At 39.5% G+C, this 19,534-nt stretch overlaps 1 protein-coding gene across 8 annotated transcripts in view; it reads right to left on the bottom strand.

Annotated features, from left to right (window-relative positions):
- The window catches only part of Nmd3 (NMD3 ribosome export adaptor), a 79,450-nt gene extending 60,710 nt beyond the window's left edge, over positions 1–18,740 (bottom strand). For 4 of the 8 annotated variants that reach the window (XM_075951027.1, XM_075951026.1, XM_075951025.1 and 1 more), the window contains exons 1-11: positions 18,308–18,400; positions 17,990–18,043; positions 15,851–15,985; positions 13,985–14,081; positions 11,735–11,815; positions 9,835–9,963; positions 9,252–9,342; positions 5,144–5,222; positions 3,972–4,068; positions 2,394–2,511; positions 482–627 (exon numbers count right to left, since the gene is read on the bottom strand). In XM_075951027.1, coding sequence (XP_075807142.1) covers positions 482–627; positions 2,394–2,511; positions 3,972–4,068; positions 5,144–5,222; positions 9,252–9,342; positions 9,835–9,963; positions 11,735–11,815; positions 13,985–14,081; positions 15,851–15,985; positions 17,990–18,033 — 1,017 coding nt within the window. In that variant the 5' untranslated portion in view covers positions 18,034–18,043; positions 18,308–18,400. Of the gene's footprint in view, positions 1–481; positions 628–2,393; positions 2,512–3,971; positions 4,069–5,143; positions 5,223–9,251; positions 9,343–9,834; positions 9,964–11,734; positions 11,816–13,984; positions 14,082–15,850; positions 15,986–17,989; positions 18,044–18,204 lie in introns of those variants that run through there. The other 4 variants (XM_075951021.1, XM_075951023.1, XM_075951024.1 and 1 more) reach the window with 4 other exon arrangements.
- Positions 18,741–19,534: the final 794 nt, after the last annotated feature.

Here is a 19,534-nt window from a genome sequence, read left to right as displayed (position 1 = left end):
CTTAGACTATAGTTCAGCAACCTTCACCACAATGATCCATTCATTTTCATTTTTTGTGAGACAGTATGATAGCATGTGTCTCAGTATGTAGCCCTGGAACTGACATACAAACCAGGCTGGCTCAAACTCAGAGATCCGAATTCTTCCGCCTTCTGAGTGCTGGGATTAAAGGGATGCTCTACCAGATTCAGTGATGACAACTCCGTTTTAAAGGAATTGTATTTCTTATTTGTGTGTCTGTGTGTATAAGACAGGGTGCTGGCATATGCCACAGCACCTGGAGACCAGAGGAAAACTTTGTAGAGTGGATTCCAGGGAGCCGACTCAGGTCATGAGACTTCACTTTTACCTGCTGAGTGAAGCCTCTGGCCCTCACAGCTAACCTCACGGTGTATTTCTTTATCTGGACTCCACATTTTATAATCACTAACAATCGAAAACCAAAAACTTCTAAGAGTAAGAATGGGCAGATGCTGCTTACTTTTTTTGATAGGACTCCAGCCCCAGCACTTCGTTTCAGATCTCGGACTATGCTGCATTCCATCACAATAAACTCTTCGAGCTGTTTAGGGTGGCATAAACTATTGAAAGGGTGGCTCCAGAACGTGTTTCCATCAATATCGGCAACTAAGAACAAGCATAAAAACAAGATTACTGACAAATGTCTAAGTCATCAAACGTGTTAACCAGAAGGATGTTTATAACAACAGGAAGAATCAGGCCAACAGGAACAGAAGTCACACCGCTCTAAGTCATCGCTCATTTCCATATATGAGCTCCAAACCTCCCACGGCACAAGCCAAATATCGGATGTCAAAAGTTATTTATATCGTGTGCCTGTTCTAAGGGGAGCTCACCAAAGCCAGCTGGACCAGGACTGAACGAGCATGTGATAAACTGGACTCTCTGAATGTGGCTGACAATGGGGGCTGACTGAGAAGCCATTGATAAAGGCACTGGGACTTGTTTCCACTACATGTACTGGCTTTTTGGGACCCTAATCTATTTGGATGCACAGCTTCCTAGGCCTGGATGTAAGGGGGAGGGCCTTGGACTTGCCACAGGGCAGGGTTCCCTGTCCTCTTTTAAGCAGGGAGGGGGAGGGAGGGAGGTGAGTGGGGGAGCAGGAGGGGAATGGGAGGAGGGAAGGAAGTGTAAATTTTTGAATAGAAAAAAATTTTCAAAAAAAAAAAGATATTTACATCTTGGTTACGTAAGCAGAATGCCACACAATAAATTCAATCAGTTTTATGGTGATTTCATGTGCTGACGTTTCATTATAGAAACCTACTGGTCATCATAGCTGCTCAAGTTAAAAGCCATAAAGCCTACTTTTATGTGACAGGGAAGAATGCCCACCTACCCTATTATTGCAAACAGACCTTAGCTGATAATATAATCAATCAATGAGTTTCTGAAAAGTATCAAAATACAAAAAGCTCATAAGAAACTTAAGAAAAAGATTGAGGAGACAAATATCAAGACTATCACTATGCAGTCTTCCTTTTTTTAAAAAAAGATTTCTATAAAGATATACTAAAAATGACCCATAATAATGGTGAAAAGTTAAAATTCCTATTTAAACTAGGTACCTCACTGGATCACAGCTCAAATATCCCAAAATTTTAAAATACTTGTTCAAAAAGTAAAACTTGCAGGCTAGAAATATAGTTTAGCAGCAGAATCTCTGCCTAACAGGCACAAATATGTGAGCATACACACATGTGGCAAAAAGACTTAGTCATCAAAATTATATGAGTCAGAAAATTATCAGAAAATGAATAAAACTGAACTATCTACAAATTCACAGTAAAGTTTCTTTAAAACAGAAAGAGAATAACAAAAAGCTCTATAATTCCTGTATTGTTTTGTTTTTGTGAGACAGGGTTTCTCTGTAGCTTTGGAGCCTGTCCTGGCACTCACTCTGTAGACCAGGCTAGACTCAAACTCACAGAGATCAACTTGCCTCTGCCTCCCAAGTGCTGGGATTAAAGGCGTACACCACCATCACCACCCCAGCTAATTGCAGTATTTAAAAGTACTAAACTCAACTATTAGTCTTCCAAAATAATATTATCAAGAGTAACCTTTGGGACTGGGGATGCAGCTCACTTAGCAGATGCTTGGCTGGCATCCACCAGGCCTCGGGCTCAATCTCCAACAGCATGTAACCTGGTTTCAGGGCACACCTCTGTGATCCTAGCGCTGGGGAGGTGGAGGGAAGAGGCTCAGGCACTGAAGATCATCTTTGAATACATGTAGAGTTTAAGGCTAGTCTAGGCTACATGAGACATTGTCTCACAAAAAAAGAAGAAAAGAAAAAAAATGAGTATGGGGGATAATCAATATAAAGGCCGTGAGTGATTGCTGTTACCACAGAGGACAATGCTTACCTTGTAGGGTGTTCGGGTCTATGAGATGGATGGCACTAGTTACTCGAATACAAATACATATCTGGCTCATATTTCCAAGACTCTGTGCCAGTTTTGGTGATAGGCAGACAACATTATCCTAGACAAAAAGAAGTAACATCTAAAACAAGGCAATTCTCAGTTAGCTGCCTTTAAGAAACACTCATTAGTAAACCTGAATTTGTGGATGGGCCAGACAAGAATTATCAAGTCTGATTCTGCCTAGAGGACACTACCATGCCTGGCTCCACAACATTATTTTTCATCTTGGGCCAATAAAGGACCTGCAGATAAAAGTTACACCTTAGAGAAATGGAAACACTCTGTACATTCTTAAGTTGAGCCCATTTGTCACTATGTAGACTAGCCACCTTAAACTCATAGAGATCTGCTTGCCTTTGCCTCCCAAATACAGAGATTAAAGGCAAGCGCCAGCAGACCAAGTTATTTGTTGGATTTTACTCATTTATTTTTTAAAAGTGCTTTATCTTAGTACATTTAAATGAAACGATAATGTATGTTTTAAATGTTTTACTGAAATGTTTACAAGTAAAGACGATTCTATGATCTCATTTCCATTAATACTGTAGTCAAAATCCTGTTGGCCAGGCTAGAAAGACAGCAGAAGCCAAATACAGATTCTCAGCACTCAGTTGAAAAAAAAAAGTTGTAAGCCTGGAAGTGGCGAAGTAGAGACACGCAGATTGCAGCGGCTCATCAGCCAGCTAATCCAGACTAATTAGTTGGCTCCAGGTACACTGAGAAACTATCTCAAGAAATAAAATGGACAGCAATTTAAGGAGACACCTAAAACTGACTTCTGGTCTCCACATGTACACATCTATGTACACAAACACTAATGTGTATATACAAAAATCTTACCCACACATAATCCAAAGTGGCTCACTGATCTTTTTAACTACCATTTCTTACAGATGAAAGTTTCATGAAATTATTGTATGTCCACTGAGATTCCCTTTTTATTTTTTTGAAACAGTATTCCTCTATGTAGCTTTGGAGCCTGTCCTGGAACTAGCTCTTGTAGACCAGGCTGGCCTCGAACTCACAGAGATCCGCCTGCCTCTGCCTCCCAAGTGCTGGGATTAAAGGAGTGCGCCACCACCGCCCAGCCCAAGATTCCAACTTTTAATAAAACTGGATTATAAAATTTTACAATCAATTTGTGTGTGCACACATGCACACATATTCAATATACATGCTGACATCAGAGGACAACTATGTGGAACTGGTTCTCTTTATCTGGGCTCCAGGGATCCAACTCAAGTCATCAAGTTTGCACGGCAAGCACTTTAAAAAGGATGAACCATCTCCCCAGTCCAATCTTTTCATCATAATACACCAAAATGAAGAGCATTCCAACCCATAGTTATAAACACAGATTTTGGATTTTTTTTTTAAACAAAGCTGAGCGTGTCAAAAATAACTGAAGGAAGCTATTCTTAATTTTTAGCCAGTAGGAAACCAGGGGCAATAAATTATATATAACCAATTAATTACTATTCTCTTACAGACATGAATTAATTACATAAAAAGAGGTACCTTGCATATTGGAACAATTTCAACAGAAAAAGTGCTCTTGTAATTGTATGTGTTACTATGGATATCTTGGGAGATCAATCTTTGTGATGCTTTGTATCTATTAAGAAAAAAAATAGTATTAATAGAAAGGGACAGATCCTTCCTTGTATAAAGTAAGGGACATCAATTTTCATCAAATCAAAGTCCAATGTCTTCACACGGCTTTCTAATGCTGTGGTTGGCTTTAACTGTCAACCTGACATAACCTAGAATCAAGTACAGAGAAGAACTGGGCTGGTCTATGAACATGTGAATTTGCCTGTGGGGAGCTGTCTTTATTGAGTAAATTGATATGGGAAGACCCGGCCCCACAGTAGCACATACCCTAGGTCAGCAGGTCTCAGTCTGTGGGTCCCGCATATCAGATATTTACATTATAATTCATAACAATAGCAAAATTACAGTTAAGAAGTAACAGTGAAGTAACTTTACGGTTGGGGTCACCACAGCATGAGGGACTATATTAAAGAGTCACAGCACTGGGAATATTGAGAACCACTGTCCAAGGCAGAGGGCCCTGAACTGTTTGAGCACAGAGAAATCGAGCTGAGAAGAAATAATCAAGCAAGTGGGCAAGCATGTCCATATCTATTTCTCTGCTCTTGGATAAGATATGACTCACTGATTTGATTTATCCATGATATGAACTGTAACAACTGGAAGCTTAATAAACCCTTTCTTCTAAGCTGCTTTCTGTCAGGAGGATTTATCACAGCAACAGACATGAAACTAGAACACAGGGCAAAGCCTAATTTTATCCACAACATCTCAAACTTCCATCAGAATGACTACACTCTAATCTACACTAATGTTCCTCCTAATCTCATTTTTCAATATAAACTCAGCTTGTGAAAATTTCCCTCATCTTGAAGTCCTAGCTCTTCTCTCGGTCTTCTATAGCCCAGCCTTACAGTGCTCATTATTATGAAGTTAGGTTTAGCTACCAAAAGATTCTTCAGCACTATTTAGCTAATATAAAATGGATAACTCAATGTTTCATGACTGTTTAAATAGTCGTGCAAAATTTTAATTTTAACAAAGTAAATTATCTAAGCCTGAGGAAAAGATGTGACCTATATATGTCCTATTCCCTGATCCAGGGACTTATTTAGACATTTAGGTTCACAACGTACCTGCAGGGAACTGCACCCTGAAGAAACTCCACCATCTTCTGAGCATGTTGTTTTGAAGAATAGTAGAAATCCAAACCATCTAAAAATATAATAAAAATGGTTCTATAAAATAAGGTCTTCCTCTAACATGGCCACATCACAAATTAAACCCATAAGTAAAATATATTATTAGAAAATTGTATAGCCAAAACATGTTGGGAATATTAAGAACTGTTTGTCAAAAAGGCAGACAAAAAATCAGATAAGAAGCTAAAAAATGAAAAGATTCACATTAAGTCACAAGAACAAAATTCAAGGCCATGAGACAAAAGGAAAAGAATATTTTACGTAATAATTGGAACAGTCTACCAATATGATGACAAGCGTCCTAGCTAACCCACAAGGAACGTGAACAAAGTAGGCCCCAGGTGGCATTATCTACGCCAGTGAAGTGTCATTTTACACTACCAACAAAGGGACAGCCAAAAGGAAGTCTACTGCTAAGGAATATTTATGAGATACTGAAATAAGAATTAAATTTACTCACAATAGCCACGACAATATTGAGGGAAAAGAGCAAATTCACAGGACTTATATGAAATTAAGACAGCATGAGGCTATTATAAAAGTTCATGCAAACTTGAGATTGCAGAAAAAGACCTTATTTAATCAAAAGACCTTAAAAGAGGATCAACGGCATTTAACTGATAAATGACGAATTTAGATACTTTGCATCAATTAAAGAGTTAGGACCCAACTACGAATTAAAATTATAAAGCATAAACTGGGGGGGGGTGCACATCTTTAATCCCAACATTAGAGAAGCAGAGGCAGGCAGATATCTGTGAGTTCAAGATCAGCCTGGTCTATGAAACGAGTTCCAGAACAGCCAGAGCTGTTACACAGAGAAGCCCTGTCTCGAAAACCCTCCTCCCCGCAAAAGTAAAGCATATAAAAAATGGGATATTTCTGTTACCTTAATTAAACTGACTTACCGTCCTCAAGTATAAAAAAAGCATGACTAAAAATTGAAAGAATTTGATTAGATGGTGTTGCATACAGTTTCCCAAGATTAAAACATTCCATCCTGCAGGGATGCATAGTAAACAGGAAGGTAAACAACTCAAAATAGCTTCACCCCTAAAACTAGCCACGTTCACTAGCACCCTGTATGCCACAGTAAGCAGAGCTAAGCTACAAATAAGACTCTGAGATCAGACCAACTGAGAGAGAAAGAACATGAAGTTGGAAGGCAGCATCTGAAAGGAGTTGGGAGGGAAGAATAAAAATAAAATGTAATGTATGAAAATGTTTTAAAATTTTTAAAAATACAAGAAAAGGAAAAAAAAGAAAATTGACTTCAACAAGTATTATTCTTAGTGCCGGAAGGTAACCAACACCCTAAAAACACATACAAAACGAGACAAATTAGATACATGAGTGAAGGTAACTAACAACAGATGACTCACACTAGAAACAAAATGATTAAATGCATAAGAAAACTTTTATCCCTTATTACTAATCAAGAAGTACAGATTAAAACAATATGCCATCACGTGTGTAAAATTTAGAAAGGCCAACCCAGTTCTAACTATTACCAGCAAGTGTCAGGAAAAATGAAAAGCTCACTGGTGCTGGGAAAGTAGTATACTAGCACTGTTATGGGACATCAAAGTTTATATTTGGATTCTCCTGTCCAGCAATTCCAATTCTTAAATCAATTCCCAAGAAAAACCACCACATATACACAAAAATGAACAAAAGGATAGTTATTCAGTGCTATTTCCAGCAGCAAAAAGTAAAATATAAGTCTACTAATAAATCAATTTATATACCCACTAACTAAGGACTATCAGAGAACAATTAAAAATAATTAAATGGAAGTAAATGCAGTGTTCCTGAAAGTCTTCCAAACAGTTAAAAGCATCAGAGTCACAGAACACTTCATGAAAACAACTACCGACAAGTTACAGAGTACACTGTTTTAAGGAACTACATTATCTCTAGAGATGAGACAAATAAAGGTAATTTCTATACAATTTGAATGTTTAGAATTATTTTTAAATACATACTTTGTTTCTATTAATGTGTATGTTTGTGTACACACGTGTGCAAGATGCCTACACAATGAAGAAGGAATTAGATTGCCTGGAGTTAGAACTGAAGGTGGATTTTAAACCAGTGAAAATGGGTGCTTGCACCAGACTCCAGTCCTCTAAAAGAACAACTAGCACTCTTCCTTGAGGAGGAGTCATCTCTCCAACTCCAACTACAATGTTGTTTAAGTTACTAATACACAAGGTTAAGGAAAACACTCATTTAAGTCAAAAATTAGTAATGAAAAAAGACTTTACCTAGAAGAAGGGTTGTTAAACCTGCAGCACTGGGGCTTTGGCAGTAATTTTAAAAATGAATTTAGTCTTTTGCCAACGAAACATTCTGTGAGAATAATTTCTACTATGGTCCTTTGCTAGAATATGAATGAACTGAAGGCAAACAAGTAATCCAACAGACTCTCATGTTGCCCAGGCAGGCTTATACAGGAGACAACCTTCAAACACTCATTCCTCCTGCCTCCAACTCCCAAGTACCAAGACAACAGACATGCAACACCACACCCAGCTTTGAGTTTCTTCATCAGGCATTACTCAGCACACTTTTCCCAAGGGATTAGGCAATCAATAAAGGAATCGTGTACACAAGTGTGGTGGTTTGAATGGAAATGGCCCCCACAAGCTCATAGGGAATGGCACTTTTAGGAGGCATACCCTTGATGGAAGAAGTGTGTTACTGGGGGAGGTCTTTGAGATTTCAGATGCCCAAGCCAGGCCAAATGTCTCTTCCTCCTGCTGCCTGCCAATCCAGATATAGAAATCCCAGGTACCCCTCCAGTACCATGTCTGCCAGCAAGCCAGTTTCCCACCATTAACAACCTCTGAACCATTAACTAGCCCCAATTAAAGGCTTTATAAGAGTTGCCGTGGCCATAGAGTCTCCTCGTAGCAACAGAAACCCCTAACTAAGACAAGGTATCACTAAATTGTTTCATGATGCAGACAACCCTATGCCTACCAGTAATAATCTCAATGTAGAGGCACTGATTACGTTTTCACATAGCTGATACTGCTTTCTCTTTTAAGGACTTTGGTCATTTCTTCAAGAACAGTCACCATCAGAAATCCTGTATTTTAAAAAGTGACTTAGAAAAACAACTCTTGTCTAACAATAACACCAACCAAAACCTATTAGTAGCAGGAGTCTTGCGTTTGCTTCAAAATATTTAAATTTTAAATTATTAATTTCAGAACTATGGCATTGCCATCAAATATATATATAAAAGTGTGCTGCATCTACAGTGAATGCTATCAGCCTACAGTGTCATTCAGGGGCAGTCACATGAAACCCAGATGGCAATTCCTGCCACCATCAAAGAAACCATGCCAAACAAAACCCAGCATATTCTGAGGCAGAACTTAGAAACTACCATGAAATTTTTTGTTTCAGAACTCCATTCAGATATTTCACTATGTATTTATCCCTCTTTATTTACTGAGTTTATACTGAATTCTATCTATCACACATTACCTCTCAGCACATAAAATACAGAGAAAAAGTAGAACTTAAGAGATCTTCCAATCAGAGCAATCTTTCCCATATGAAACAAGTTCTTGATGAGTTTCTTATTTCTTTACACTGCATTAATGGAGTCACTAGCTTATTCTTCAAGACGAACAACACATAGAGGGCAAGAACTAATATTAATACAGCATTATATTCCAAGGACAAAGAATGGCATCTATCATAAACTAAATGCTTAATAAATGAACTGGGACAGAGGTACATCACCATAGGAAAAAAAAACAGTTCTAGATACGTGTTATCCACAATAGCCACTAACATGTGTGTTTAGTATCAGCTAACAGAAGAAAACTCAAAACTCAATTCCTAAATTAAGCAACATGCATAATGTAGATATTAAATTAAGAATTTCTTTTTACACGTGTACATATATGCACATGATTTTTTTAAAAGAATTTGCAATTGCTTCAAAAGCTGAGAAAGACAATGTTATTTGGGATAACTGAAAGAAAATTTAGATAGTTTCCAATTCTTTTCAATTTGAACTCACCATGAATCTCTTTGATACGCAGTGTATTCTGATGCATTCCATATTTCAGAATCAACTGCTCCAGATAGTAGAACGTTTTCTTGTGAAGAGTCTAAACATCCATGCATTAACAATCAGTACATTATATGCCAAAAAACATTAATAAGTATAGTACACATATATCATCTGCAGATATAGCACATTGATTTTTCAAACAAAAACATCTTCTAAAAATTAACTAAAACGGGACTGGAGAGATGGCTCAGAGATTAAGAGCACTGATTGTTCTTCCAGAGGTCCTGAGTTCAATTCCCAGCAACCACATGGTGGCTCACAACCATCTGTAAAGAGATCTGGTGCCCTCTTCTGGCCTGCAGGCACACATGCTGTATACATAATAAATAAATAAATAAATAAATAAATCTTTTTTTTTTTTTTTTAAATTAACTAAAACATAAAATAGTGATGTATTTCCAAAGTTGAATGTTCCAGAAACCTAGATTCTGGTCATACATCAAGGGAACAAAGAAGGCTTTATCAGCTATTTATAATGGGCAATGCTAAGTTCATGTTGCAGAATTCACTCGTTATCTGTTTTCAGTACCTTCTGCCTGACTTGAATCACAGCCTTCCAGAAATCCTTAGCTTCCACTCTATGGCAGTCTCCACACATTTGGGACTGAACAACATAGTCCACCACAAACACTTGCTGAAGGATAGCACCATTCATCACCTGGAAAAGAAAGCAATTGCACTCCTTTACTCTTACAGCTCTGTCCAATAGGGACCGCTTTCTTTATTAAAGAAGAAAAATAAGTAATTTGAAACTTTTTTCTCTGAATGCATTAAGGACACCAGTAAGCTAAAGTTAAAATTATAAAATTAAGCTATACTACCTATTTTGGGAAAAGAGAGGGAACATACAAGGATTGAACATGGGGCCTGATGCACGCTGGCCAAGCACTCTACCACTGAGCTACTTCCCTGATGTGGGATTTCCCTCCATATGCTGGGAATGCCATTGGTTAATAAACTGTCTTGGCTTGTGATAGGGCAAAAGAGTAGAGCTATGTGGGGAAAACTAAACTGAATGCTGAAAGAAGACGAAATCAGGGAAAAGCTGTGTAGCCCCACTGGAGACAGATGTCAGAACTGATAAGCCACAGTCTTGTGGGGATACAGAATAATGAAGATGGGTTAATTTAAGATATGAGTTAGCCAGAAATATGCATAAGCTAATAGGCCAAGCAGTGTTGTAAATAATATTTTATAAATAGAAATTTTAAAAATATAAATATTTTATAAATAATAAATATAATGTGTGATTATTTCGGGTCTGGGCAACCAGGAACAAACACACAGCCTTCCTACAACACTCACCCCAGTGGTAAGTTATACTGTTTTAAGAAAGGTACACATGAATTCCAAGTATTAGATTACCATTTTAAGTTTACCTCTAGAAAAAGTGGTTGGGAACATATTTTTTTAAAAACTTGGGGGTAGGGATGTGGCTTGACTGGGAGAGCGCTTGTCTGTCACACTTGATCCCACTGCCGTATAAACCCGGCATGCTCGCACACACCTAAAATTTCAGCATTTGGGAAGAAGAGCAGGACTTGTGGCTATATACTGAGTTTGCAAACTCAACCTAAATTTTTTTTAAAGTTATATATATGTGGACATGCTGTGTATATATGCATGTGTGCCTATGCGTGTGACGCACAAAGAATTCACTTTAGAAGAATAGTAAGAAGGAAATTCTCCACAAACAATGGAAAGTTGCCTGGGAAGCTTTCTACATGCAGTCTAGGAGTAAACAAAGCTCAACGGCACTGAGCTCACCTGGCACACTTCAGGAAAATAATAATAAACAAACAAATCCAGAGACTCTGATTCTGCTACTGTGATATAATAAGTCAAACTTGAGAATCAGTCTTACCTAATGTTTTAACTTCAATCTTTTTAAAATTAATTATTTTTGCTTTCTAAAAAGTTTTAACTTTTAACTGTGTATAGATGTGCACATGAGTGCAGGCAGCCATGGAGGCCAGAAATAAGTGCTAGATCCCTTGGAACTGGAATTACAGGTGGCTGAAAGGTGCCCAATGTTGGTGCCAGGAACTGAATTTTAGTCCTCACAACCCTGGGATTACAGGCACCAACAACATACAGCCGCTAAAAATAACTGAGGGCTGGGCATGATGGTGCACACTGCTTTTAATGCCAGCACTCAGGGGCAAAGGCAGGAGGATTTCTACTTAGTAAGCGCTAGACCAGCAAGGGCTACCTAGTGAGAGCCTATCTTAAAAACAAAACCTTTAACGAGACTATTGAATCCACTAATTGACCCAATTATAAGTCAGATGATTAAAAGATAACAAAAGACTAAGATTTAAATTATACTCTTCCTTTTAAAGCATTTAGTCCATAAAATAATTTAACATTAGTCCCTCATTCTCACGACTTCTATTTTAACCATATTAAAGGAAAAATAAATAGCTTACCTCTTTCTGAATTGTCAATTTAACTTTAAGTCTCTTGGAATGGGGCTCAGTCCAAACAAAGCATGCATCGACAAGGCGAACCTTTATAAAATATTGAAGAAAAGAACGGAAACTTAAGTCCCCATCTGAGAGATGGAAAGATGAATGAATACCTCATTCATAAACAACTCAGATCTTTGAAGGAACATGGGGTTAACATCATTACAACACTCAGTACAAACAAATAAAAGGTCTATCACTAAAGCCATGGCAACAAAAGCAGCACGTGAAAGGGCAACCCATTGGCTGCACAGTGAGCCAAGAAAGAACTATATAAAAAAAGCTACTGCTCTTAAAATATACAAATATAAAATTTTTTAAATAACAAACTGATGACTTCATTATACAAAAGAAACACAATTATTCCATAAATAAAAGCGTCTATTCAAGTTAGTATCTTTCTTTGTTGGACTATAAATTTCCCTCCTCCCCTTTTAAGAATGGACTTTTGCTGGAGAGTGGTTGAGAGCACTGCTCTTCCAGAGGACCCAGGTTCAATTCCCAGCACCCATACGGCAGCTCACACTTGTCTATAACCCCAGTTCTGGGGCTTCTGACACCCTCACACAAATATACATGCAGGCAAAACACCAAGATACATAAAATAAGTTAAGAAAAAATGGACATTCATTTGAGAAGTATTCATGTACTGACTACATAACTGTAACTAACACTCACTGACAGATAAGGAACTAAAAACAGTTTGCTAATCTTGATGAACTGAATATAAAACAGGCTAGAATGAGAACTTTGAACAAAAAGACTGAGAGAACAAGATGGAGCCTTTGTAATAATCTGAGTAGAAACCTGAACTAAGAGGAACCAGAAATAAGAGAAGCAAGAGCAGCTACTTAGGAGATAATTCTATAGATTTAATATCTATAGATTAGAAAGAAGAGAACATACACCAGCACAGAGTCCAAGTATCCCGCTTAGGCAGCTAGATAATACCATTTTTTTTTTTGACACAAATAAGCAACAGGTTTAATAGAGAAAGATCGCTTCATGGCATCTATGACACACACAGTATGATACTGGTCTGGAGGTGCAGGGAGAAATCTGTTAAATAACAGACTAAAAAGTGTGAGCAAGCAGATTAAAATTGTATCAAATATTGCCTGGTGAGAAAAGACTAGCCACGGCAGATGCAGTACTAAAGCGGAAAACCCACCCAATATGACTGAGGAGGCTACAGCAAATCCCAGTAGTCAAGAAACCAAGTCAAACAGAAAATGAGCAGCTTCCTAACCAACGCCCCGCAATCTTATAGTCCTCCACACCACCGCTGCCACCCCCCCATTTCTCTCTGTGGAAGTTAAGAGGAGGAAATGTACACAGCACTAAAGAGGTCTGTGCTCCGTCTAAAGGCTCTAACCTCCATCTGCAGAATGGGGAGACTCTGATATCCACGTCAGCATTCAGAAGGCTCACCACACTTCTCCTTAGACAGGCAATTGCCACTGGTATCGAGTCCTTTGTCCTTTACCCTAACTGTCACATCACCTTTCCATTTCCTTCAATTAATTTCCATATGGTTCTTCAGTCTCTTCTGCCCCCATCTAACAACCCTAAAATCATTTTACTATGTTCTCTATTCAATGGAGCATCTCTTTCCTTTCCCTTCTAGTTGTCATAACTACACTGTTTCCCTCCAGACAATTAAAAAAAAACCCTAGACAAATAAATCAAGAGCTTGAAAGATTCCAGACCTTAAAAGTATTACTGCTAGAGCTGAAGCAATGGCTCAGTGGTTAAGAGCACTTAGCATTCTTCCAGAGGACCCGAGTTCAATTCCCAGCTCCCATGCATCTGGAACTCCAGTTCCTGGGGATCCCAACAACATCTTCTGGCTTCCAAAAGCACTGCACACACATAATGCACAGACATACATGCGGGCAAAACACCCATACGCACAAAATAAAAACAAACAAGTCCCCAAATTTTTCTAATAAATAGAAATACTACTGCTGAATAAAGGGCAATATAAAAATTAAGTGTGTGTGGTCAAAACATTTGTAATGGGACTAGCAAAATGGCTCAGTGGTAGAGTACCTGGCAAATATGGGCAAAGTCCTTGGTTTAATCTCCAACACCAAAAAGTAGATGAAAGGAAAAGAAAAATAGGAGCAAAACAAACAACAGTCACCAAAACAAAGCAAATTCCACACGGAAGGATTTTCTGAAATTAAATGTTTTAACCATCCCACCTACCTTACTTAGAGGTGCTTTAATTTTTTTCAAGCACAAAGCAAGAAGCTCCCTGGACTCTAAAGCACACTGTATCCATGATGCTGGCGGCTGAAAGTATCTGAAAGAAGATAACACACTAAGTCTGCCATTCATTTCTTTAGGCCCTGCATAACTTACACTGATTATTAACCAGAACCAATACTCAAAGCTACTCTGAAACCTTAATCCAAAAGATTAAAAGCCTCATGAGAGACCACTGTCTTTAGCTCAAAACTGAAATTCTGAGAAAGCCAATATGAGATATCTACTATCTGTTTTATCACCTCAATTAGTAAAATCGCAATTAGGAGGCACTGAAGATAGCTCCTCAGAGATCAAAGTGCGTGCTGCCAGGCCTGACAATCTGAGTTCACACAGTGGAAGAAGAGAACCAAGTCCAAGTTGTCCTCTGACAACAAAGTGCACATACATACAAAACAAATCCATAAATGTTAAAAGAAAAAAATACAAAATTCCAGTGAGGAGGGCTGGAGAGACGGCTCAGTAGTTAAGAAGACTCAAGCTGGGTTTCCAGCATTCAATACTGGCAGCTCACAAATGCCTGCAAGTCTAGCTCTAAGGAGATTCAATGCCCCTGGCCTTCAGGGCATTGCACTCTTATGCATATGCCCACACATACACCAATAAAATAAAAATAAAATTTTTACAAGTTCCAATAAGGACGGCAAAATGCCCAAAATTTCCTAGAAGCTATACTGACAAAGACATAAAAATCAACAAAAAACTACACTAAAATTGTTTATTTTTTACTTCTAAAATGTTTAAGAAATGTTAATTTCTTACAGACAAAAAAATAGAAACAGCACAGCACTGTGTATCAACAACAGTTCGACACCAAATTCTATTTCAATTTTTAAGCTGAAAAACAAATTTTCATAATAAGCCTTAGTTAGCCAAGCTTGGGGGCACACATTTCAAGGTTCAATAAAAACCATGTTTATAATACTTTCAAATATTACCTATCATCTAATACAATCCCTTCATTCTCATGAGAAAGTTCAGACTTAGAGAGACTATATCTAAGCCGTACAGAAAACTAGTTGGTAAGAAATCCAAGATAAAGTAGGTGTCCCAATTTGTTGTCTAATACTAAACATTTATAACAAATCAGCAGCCTCATTATCAGGCTTCAACACTGTAAACTGCCTGAGATAATACACTAAGTACATGGACTTATATATGTGCACACAGAGATATTATTCTGGGGAGACACATTTTGAATTCTTGGGAAGGTCCAGACAATCTCCATATAAACAAAGCCAAGTGCTATTTGGGAAAATACAGGCATATAATTTTCATATTCAGCCGGGCGGTGGTGGTGCACGCCTTTAATCCCAGCACTCGGGAGGCAGAGGCAGGCGGATCTCTGTGAGTTCGAGACCAGCCTGGTCTACAAGAGCTAGTTCCAGGACAGGCTCCAAAACCACAGAGAAACCCTGTCTCGAAAAACCAAAAAAAAAAAAAAAAGAAAAGAAAATTTCATATTCACCAGCAAGTTTTGTGTCTCTCAATGGACCACCAGATGTAAATAGCTTACACCAACAACTAAGAGAATGAAACCAAAGACGAATGAAATATCAACTCTCAGAAGTCAAAATGCTATTTATACAAATACCTTTATCATCTTTACCAGATGAGTAGGACCGTAGAACACACACTATAAAGTTGCAAATTATTAAATCCTTAGTACCATCAACCTAAGTAGAAGTTAAATCCCAATTGCACAGGCTTCCTTCTGTGTACTTTGGTGTATTCTCAGCACAGGGGCTCTCTCTCTGCATGAGTAAAAACTTAAGAAAGCTAAACAACTAATGTACTATACTATACCTTTGGCACTGTTTGCAGAAAGAAATGGAGACCTGCTTTGGAACACCTTGGCTGATGTCAACTTTACTTCGTAAACAGGCCACACAAACATTGGCAGGATTTGGACTAATTGGAACGCCACACTCACAGCACAAGCTTGAGAAAATAAAGCAAAAAAATTTCCAATTAGATTTTATAAATTCACCAGTTAAATAAAATTATATATATACACATATGTGTATGTATGTATGTATGTATAAAACCCTACCAAACCAGAGACCCAAGATCGATTTCTAGCACCCAAGTAGTAGTTCACAACCATCTGTAACTCCAGCTCCAGGATATTCAACCCCTCTTCTGATCTCTGTGGGCTCCTGCACGCACATGATACACACACATACACACACTCATGCACATTAACGCAACTTAAAAAACAAACAAACAAACAAACAAAAAAGACAAACTGAGCATGGTGGGAACCCCCTTTAATCTTAACAATCAAGAATCAGGGAACACTAATCTGTGAGTCCCAGGCCAGTCAGAACTCTATAATGAGGCGCTGTTTCAAATGGGGGTGGGGCATGGAAGGCTGGCACCCTAAGGCAGAAATAAAGCAACCTTAAAAACAGAGTGAAGAAGAGCCCTGGACCAAGGAGAGCTACAATTCTGAGAATGCCAAAAGCATGGCACTGTGTGATAGAACTTCAGGCAGTGATAGAAATGCTGTCCTTCATCATCCCTTCTTCAAAGCCGGAAAAGAATAAAAAAGATTAGCAATGCAAATAGCATAACATCAGTGGCAAACACCGAGGCACATTCCATGTGAACAATATAAGACAGCCCAGTGTGGTGGTGAGCACCTTAGTCACAGCACCTAGGAGGCAGAAACAGGCAGATCTCCGAGTTCCAGGACAGCCAGGACTTAACATGGTGACAGTCTCAACAGCAAACAAAGAAACAACAAGACAAACAGAGCATGGAAGAGCAGTTTCTCTTTAATCTTGTAAACACTGACCAGTTTAGGACACATCGGACTACACAGATGTTGTTATTCTGAGCACGATCTCCACATTAGAAACAGTTCAGTTACTGGGACTCACGGTAAAGGAAAACGTACATATAACATGAAAACAGAAAGGAGATTATTACAGGAAGGGAGGGGGTGGGGGGGCGGTGAAGCACAGTGGTAAGGGAAATATGAGCCCTGAACAATGTTAAATATATGTGTACTCATATACACACACTATACATCAAAATGTCATAATGAAACCATTACTTTTTATGTTAAAAATTAATTTTAAAAAGAAAACTACACTAAACTACAGGACAGGAAGAGCACCTACGTCTACTGAAGCTCTAGACAGGAGTATAACTCTAGTGGACTGGACGCAGAAAAGTTTTGTGAACTGGGCTCGATGTAATTTCAGCATTTGGGAGGCTAAGGAGGGAGGGACAGGTCCTCAAAGTCTGTCCTGGCTACAGCGCGAATTTCCTGCCAACTGGGGCTACACAGTAGGGCTCTATCTGAAGCAATTAAAAATTTAAAAAAAAAAATAAAGGTTGTTAACCACTGACATTGTTGCCCAAAAGAAAAATATAATTAACTTCCAGGGGTAAAATATATTTTAAAAAGTATAATAAACTTCCATATGTGAGGGCTGGAGAGATGGCTCAGCGGTTAAGAGTTAACTGTTCTTCTAGAGGACCTGAGTTCAATTCCCAGCAACCACATGATGGCTCACAACCGTCTGTAATGAGATCTGGCACCCTCGTCTGGCCTGCAGGCATTCATGGAGGCAGACTGTTGTATACATACATAATAAATAAATAAAATCTTAAAAAAAAAAAAAGGTTGGGGAAAAAAGAGTAAAAAAAAAAAAACTTCCATATGTGAGCACTTAGCGTGTGGCTCGTATGTCGGAAGTTCCGAGTTATAAATGAAAATATCCACGTGTGGAGAATGACTACGCAGCGCACTGTCTCTCCAGCAGATGTCTAGTAAAGCCCTTCTCGAAGCATGCATTCTCTAGACCGAACTTAAAATGAACTAAATAACTAGATTTCTTAAGGGATTAAAACTTCATTTTTTTTTCCCAATTGAGAAAAGGGCTCCTGCCACTGAAAGTTTCCTCAGGAAGTTTTCCGGGGCTCGCAACTCACATGTGTCCCGGGCTGCGGTCAGCGGGTTCTGTCATATACTCCATCGCTCCGGATCTATCAAAGGAAGGGGAGGACCGGTGAGCTTTGCACCCCGGGGCGTCTCCCGAGCGGGGCAGCTCCGGGACCCCAAGGCGCCCGGCACCCACGACCCCAGGCCGCCAGCCGCGGCCCCGCGTGGGTCCGGCCGCCGCCCCTCCCCGCCCCGCAGCACCCACGCGGTCCGCTCGCGGCCGGCCTGCACCTCCCGGCCCGCTCCCTCCTCTGCCCACGGCCGGCGCCAGGAGCCGCACCGCGACCCCAGAAGGTACCGGCTCCTGCCTGACGAGCGGAGGCACAAGCTCAGCCGTCAGCTCCGCCCGCCCCGGGATCCCTCACAGTTACCTCAGCTGGCCACGCCACTGGGAAGATGTCGCGAGAGGAGGACCGGAAATCCCGTGTGCAGAAGGACGCCGGTGAAAGGGGCGAGTGGGCGGGTCAAAAATCAAAAATACACGTGGAGCAAAGGGCGGGGCCTGTAGAGGGGGAGGGTGTGGGAGGCGGGGCGAGCTGGCAGGAAATGGTGCAGCTTGGGTGATGTAGTCACTGAGGCTTTCACCCCCCCCCATCCCCCCCCCCGTCATATATCCTTAAAAAGCTCGATCTAGGGCCTGGAGGGCTGGCTCGCAGTTTAAAAGCCCTGTTCTTCCAGAGGCCTGGATTCAGTTTCCAGCACCCACGGCTCAGCCATCTACGGTTCCAGTTCTGTAGGATCTGAGGAGAGACTCAAAGTCGTGTCCTTCTGAAGATGTTACTGAAGGAAATAAACTAAAAAAAGGGAAAACAGAAACAGTTTCCAGGAATTATCAGTAGAGTTCGGCAAAAGCAGATCACCAGTCCATTTGTAGTGGTCCATAGGCTCTGAGACAAAGAAACAAAAATTAACATCTGTAATGCTTTGGAACGGCTTCAGAAGGAGATACATAAGGAACTGGCAAAATTTCATACTAATGAGGGAAATCTATAATGAATCTACATATATAAATTCAACAACTTGAATGCAATAGACCATTTCCTTAAATCCACCAACCAGCAATACTCTCTTAATGTAAAAGTACTTGAGTCACTCATTCACTACGAAGGACCTGAAATGTGAAACTTGAAAAATCTTCCCATTCCCACCTCCAAACCACCAGGTCCAAATCATTTCACTGGAGAAAAATACCACATGTTTAAAAAAACAGCAGGCACAAATTCTGTGCACTCTCTGCCAGGAGAGAGCACTCTCTGCCAGGAGAGAGGAAATCCCAAGAAAAGTTCCTAGAATGAGTAAGTGAACTCAACAAGATATCTGCTAAGATACAAGAGAAAACATACAAAAATTACTGAGATGTATTTGTATGTGTATGTATATGTGTCTGTGTAAGTGTGTATTCTATGTATATGAAAGAAGAAGTCAGAAGAAAGTGTCAGATCCCCTGGAGCCAGAGTTACAGGTGGCTTTAAGCTGCCCAACATGGGAGCTGAGAATCGAACTCTGGTCCTCTGAAAGAGTAGCAATGATCTTAA

Source organism: Microtus pennsylvanicus, chromosome 16, assembly GCF_037038515.1.
Source record: "Microtus pennsylvanicus isolate mMicPen1 chromosome 16, mMicPen1.hap1, whole genome shotgun sequence".
In the NCBI taxonomy this organism is placed as follows: domain Eukaryota; kingdom Metazoa; phylum Chordata; class Mammalia; order Rodentia; family Cricetidae; genus Microtus; species Microtus pennsylvanicus.
This window is presented reverse-complemented; position numbering and strand designations above follow the sequence as displayed.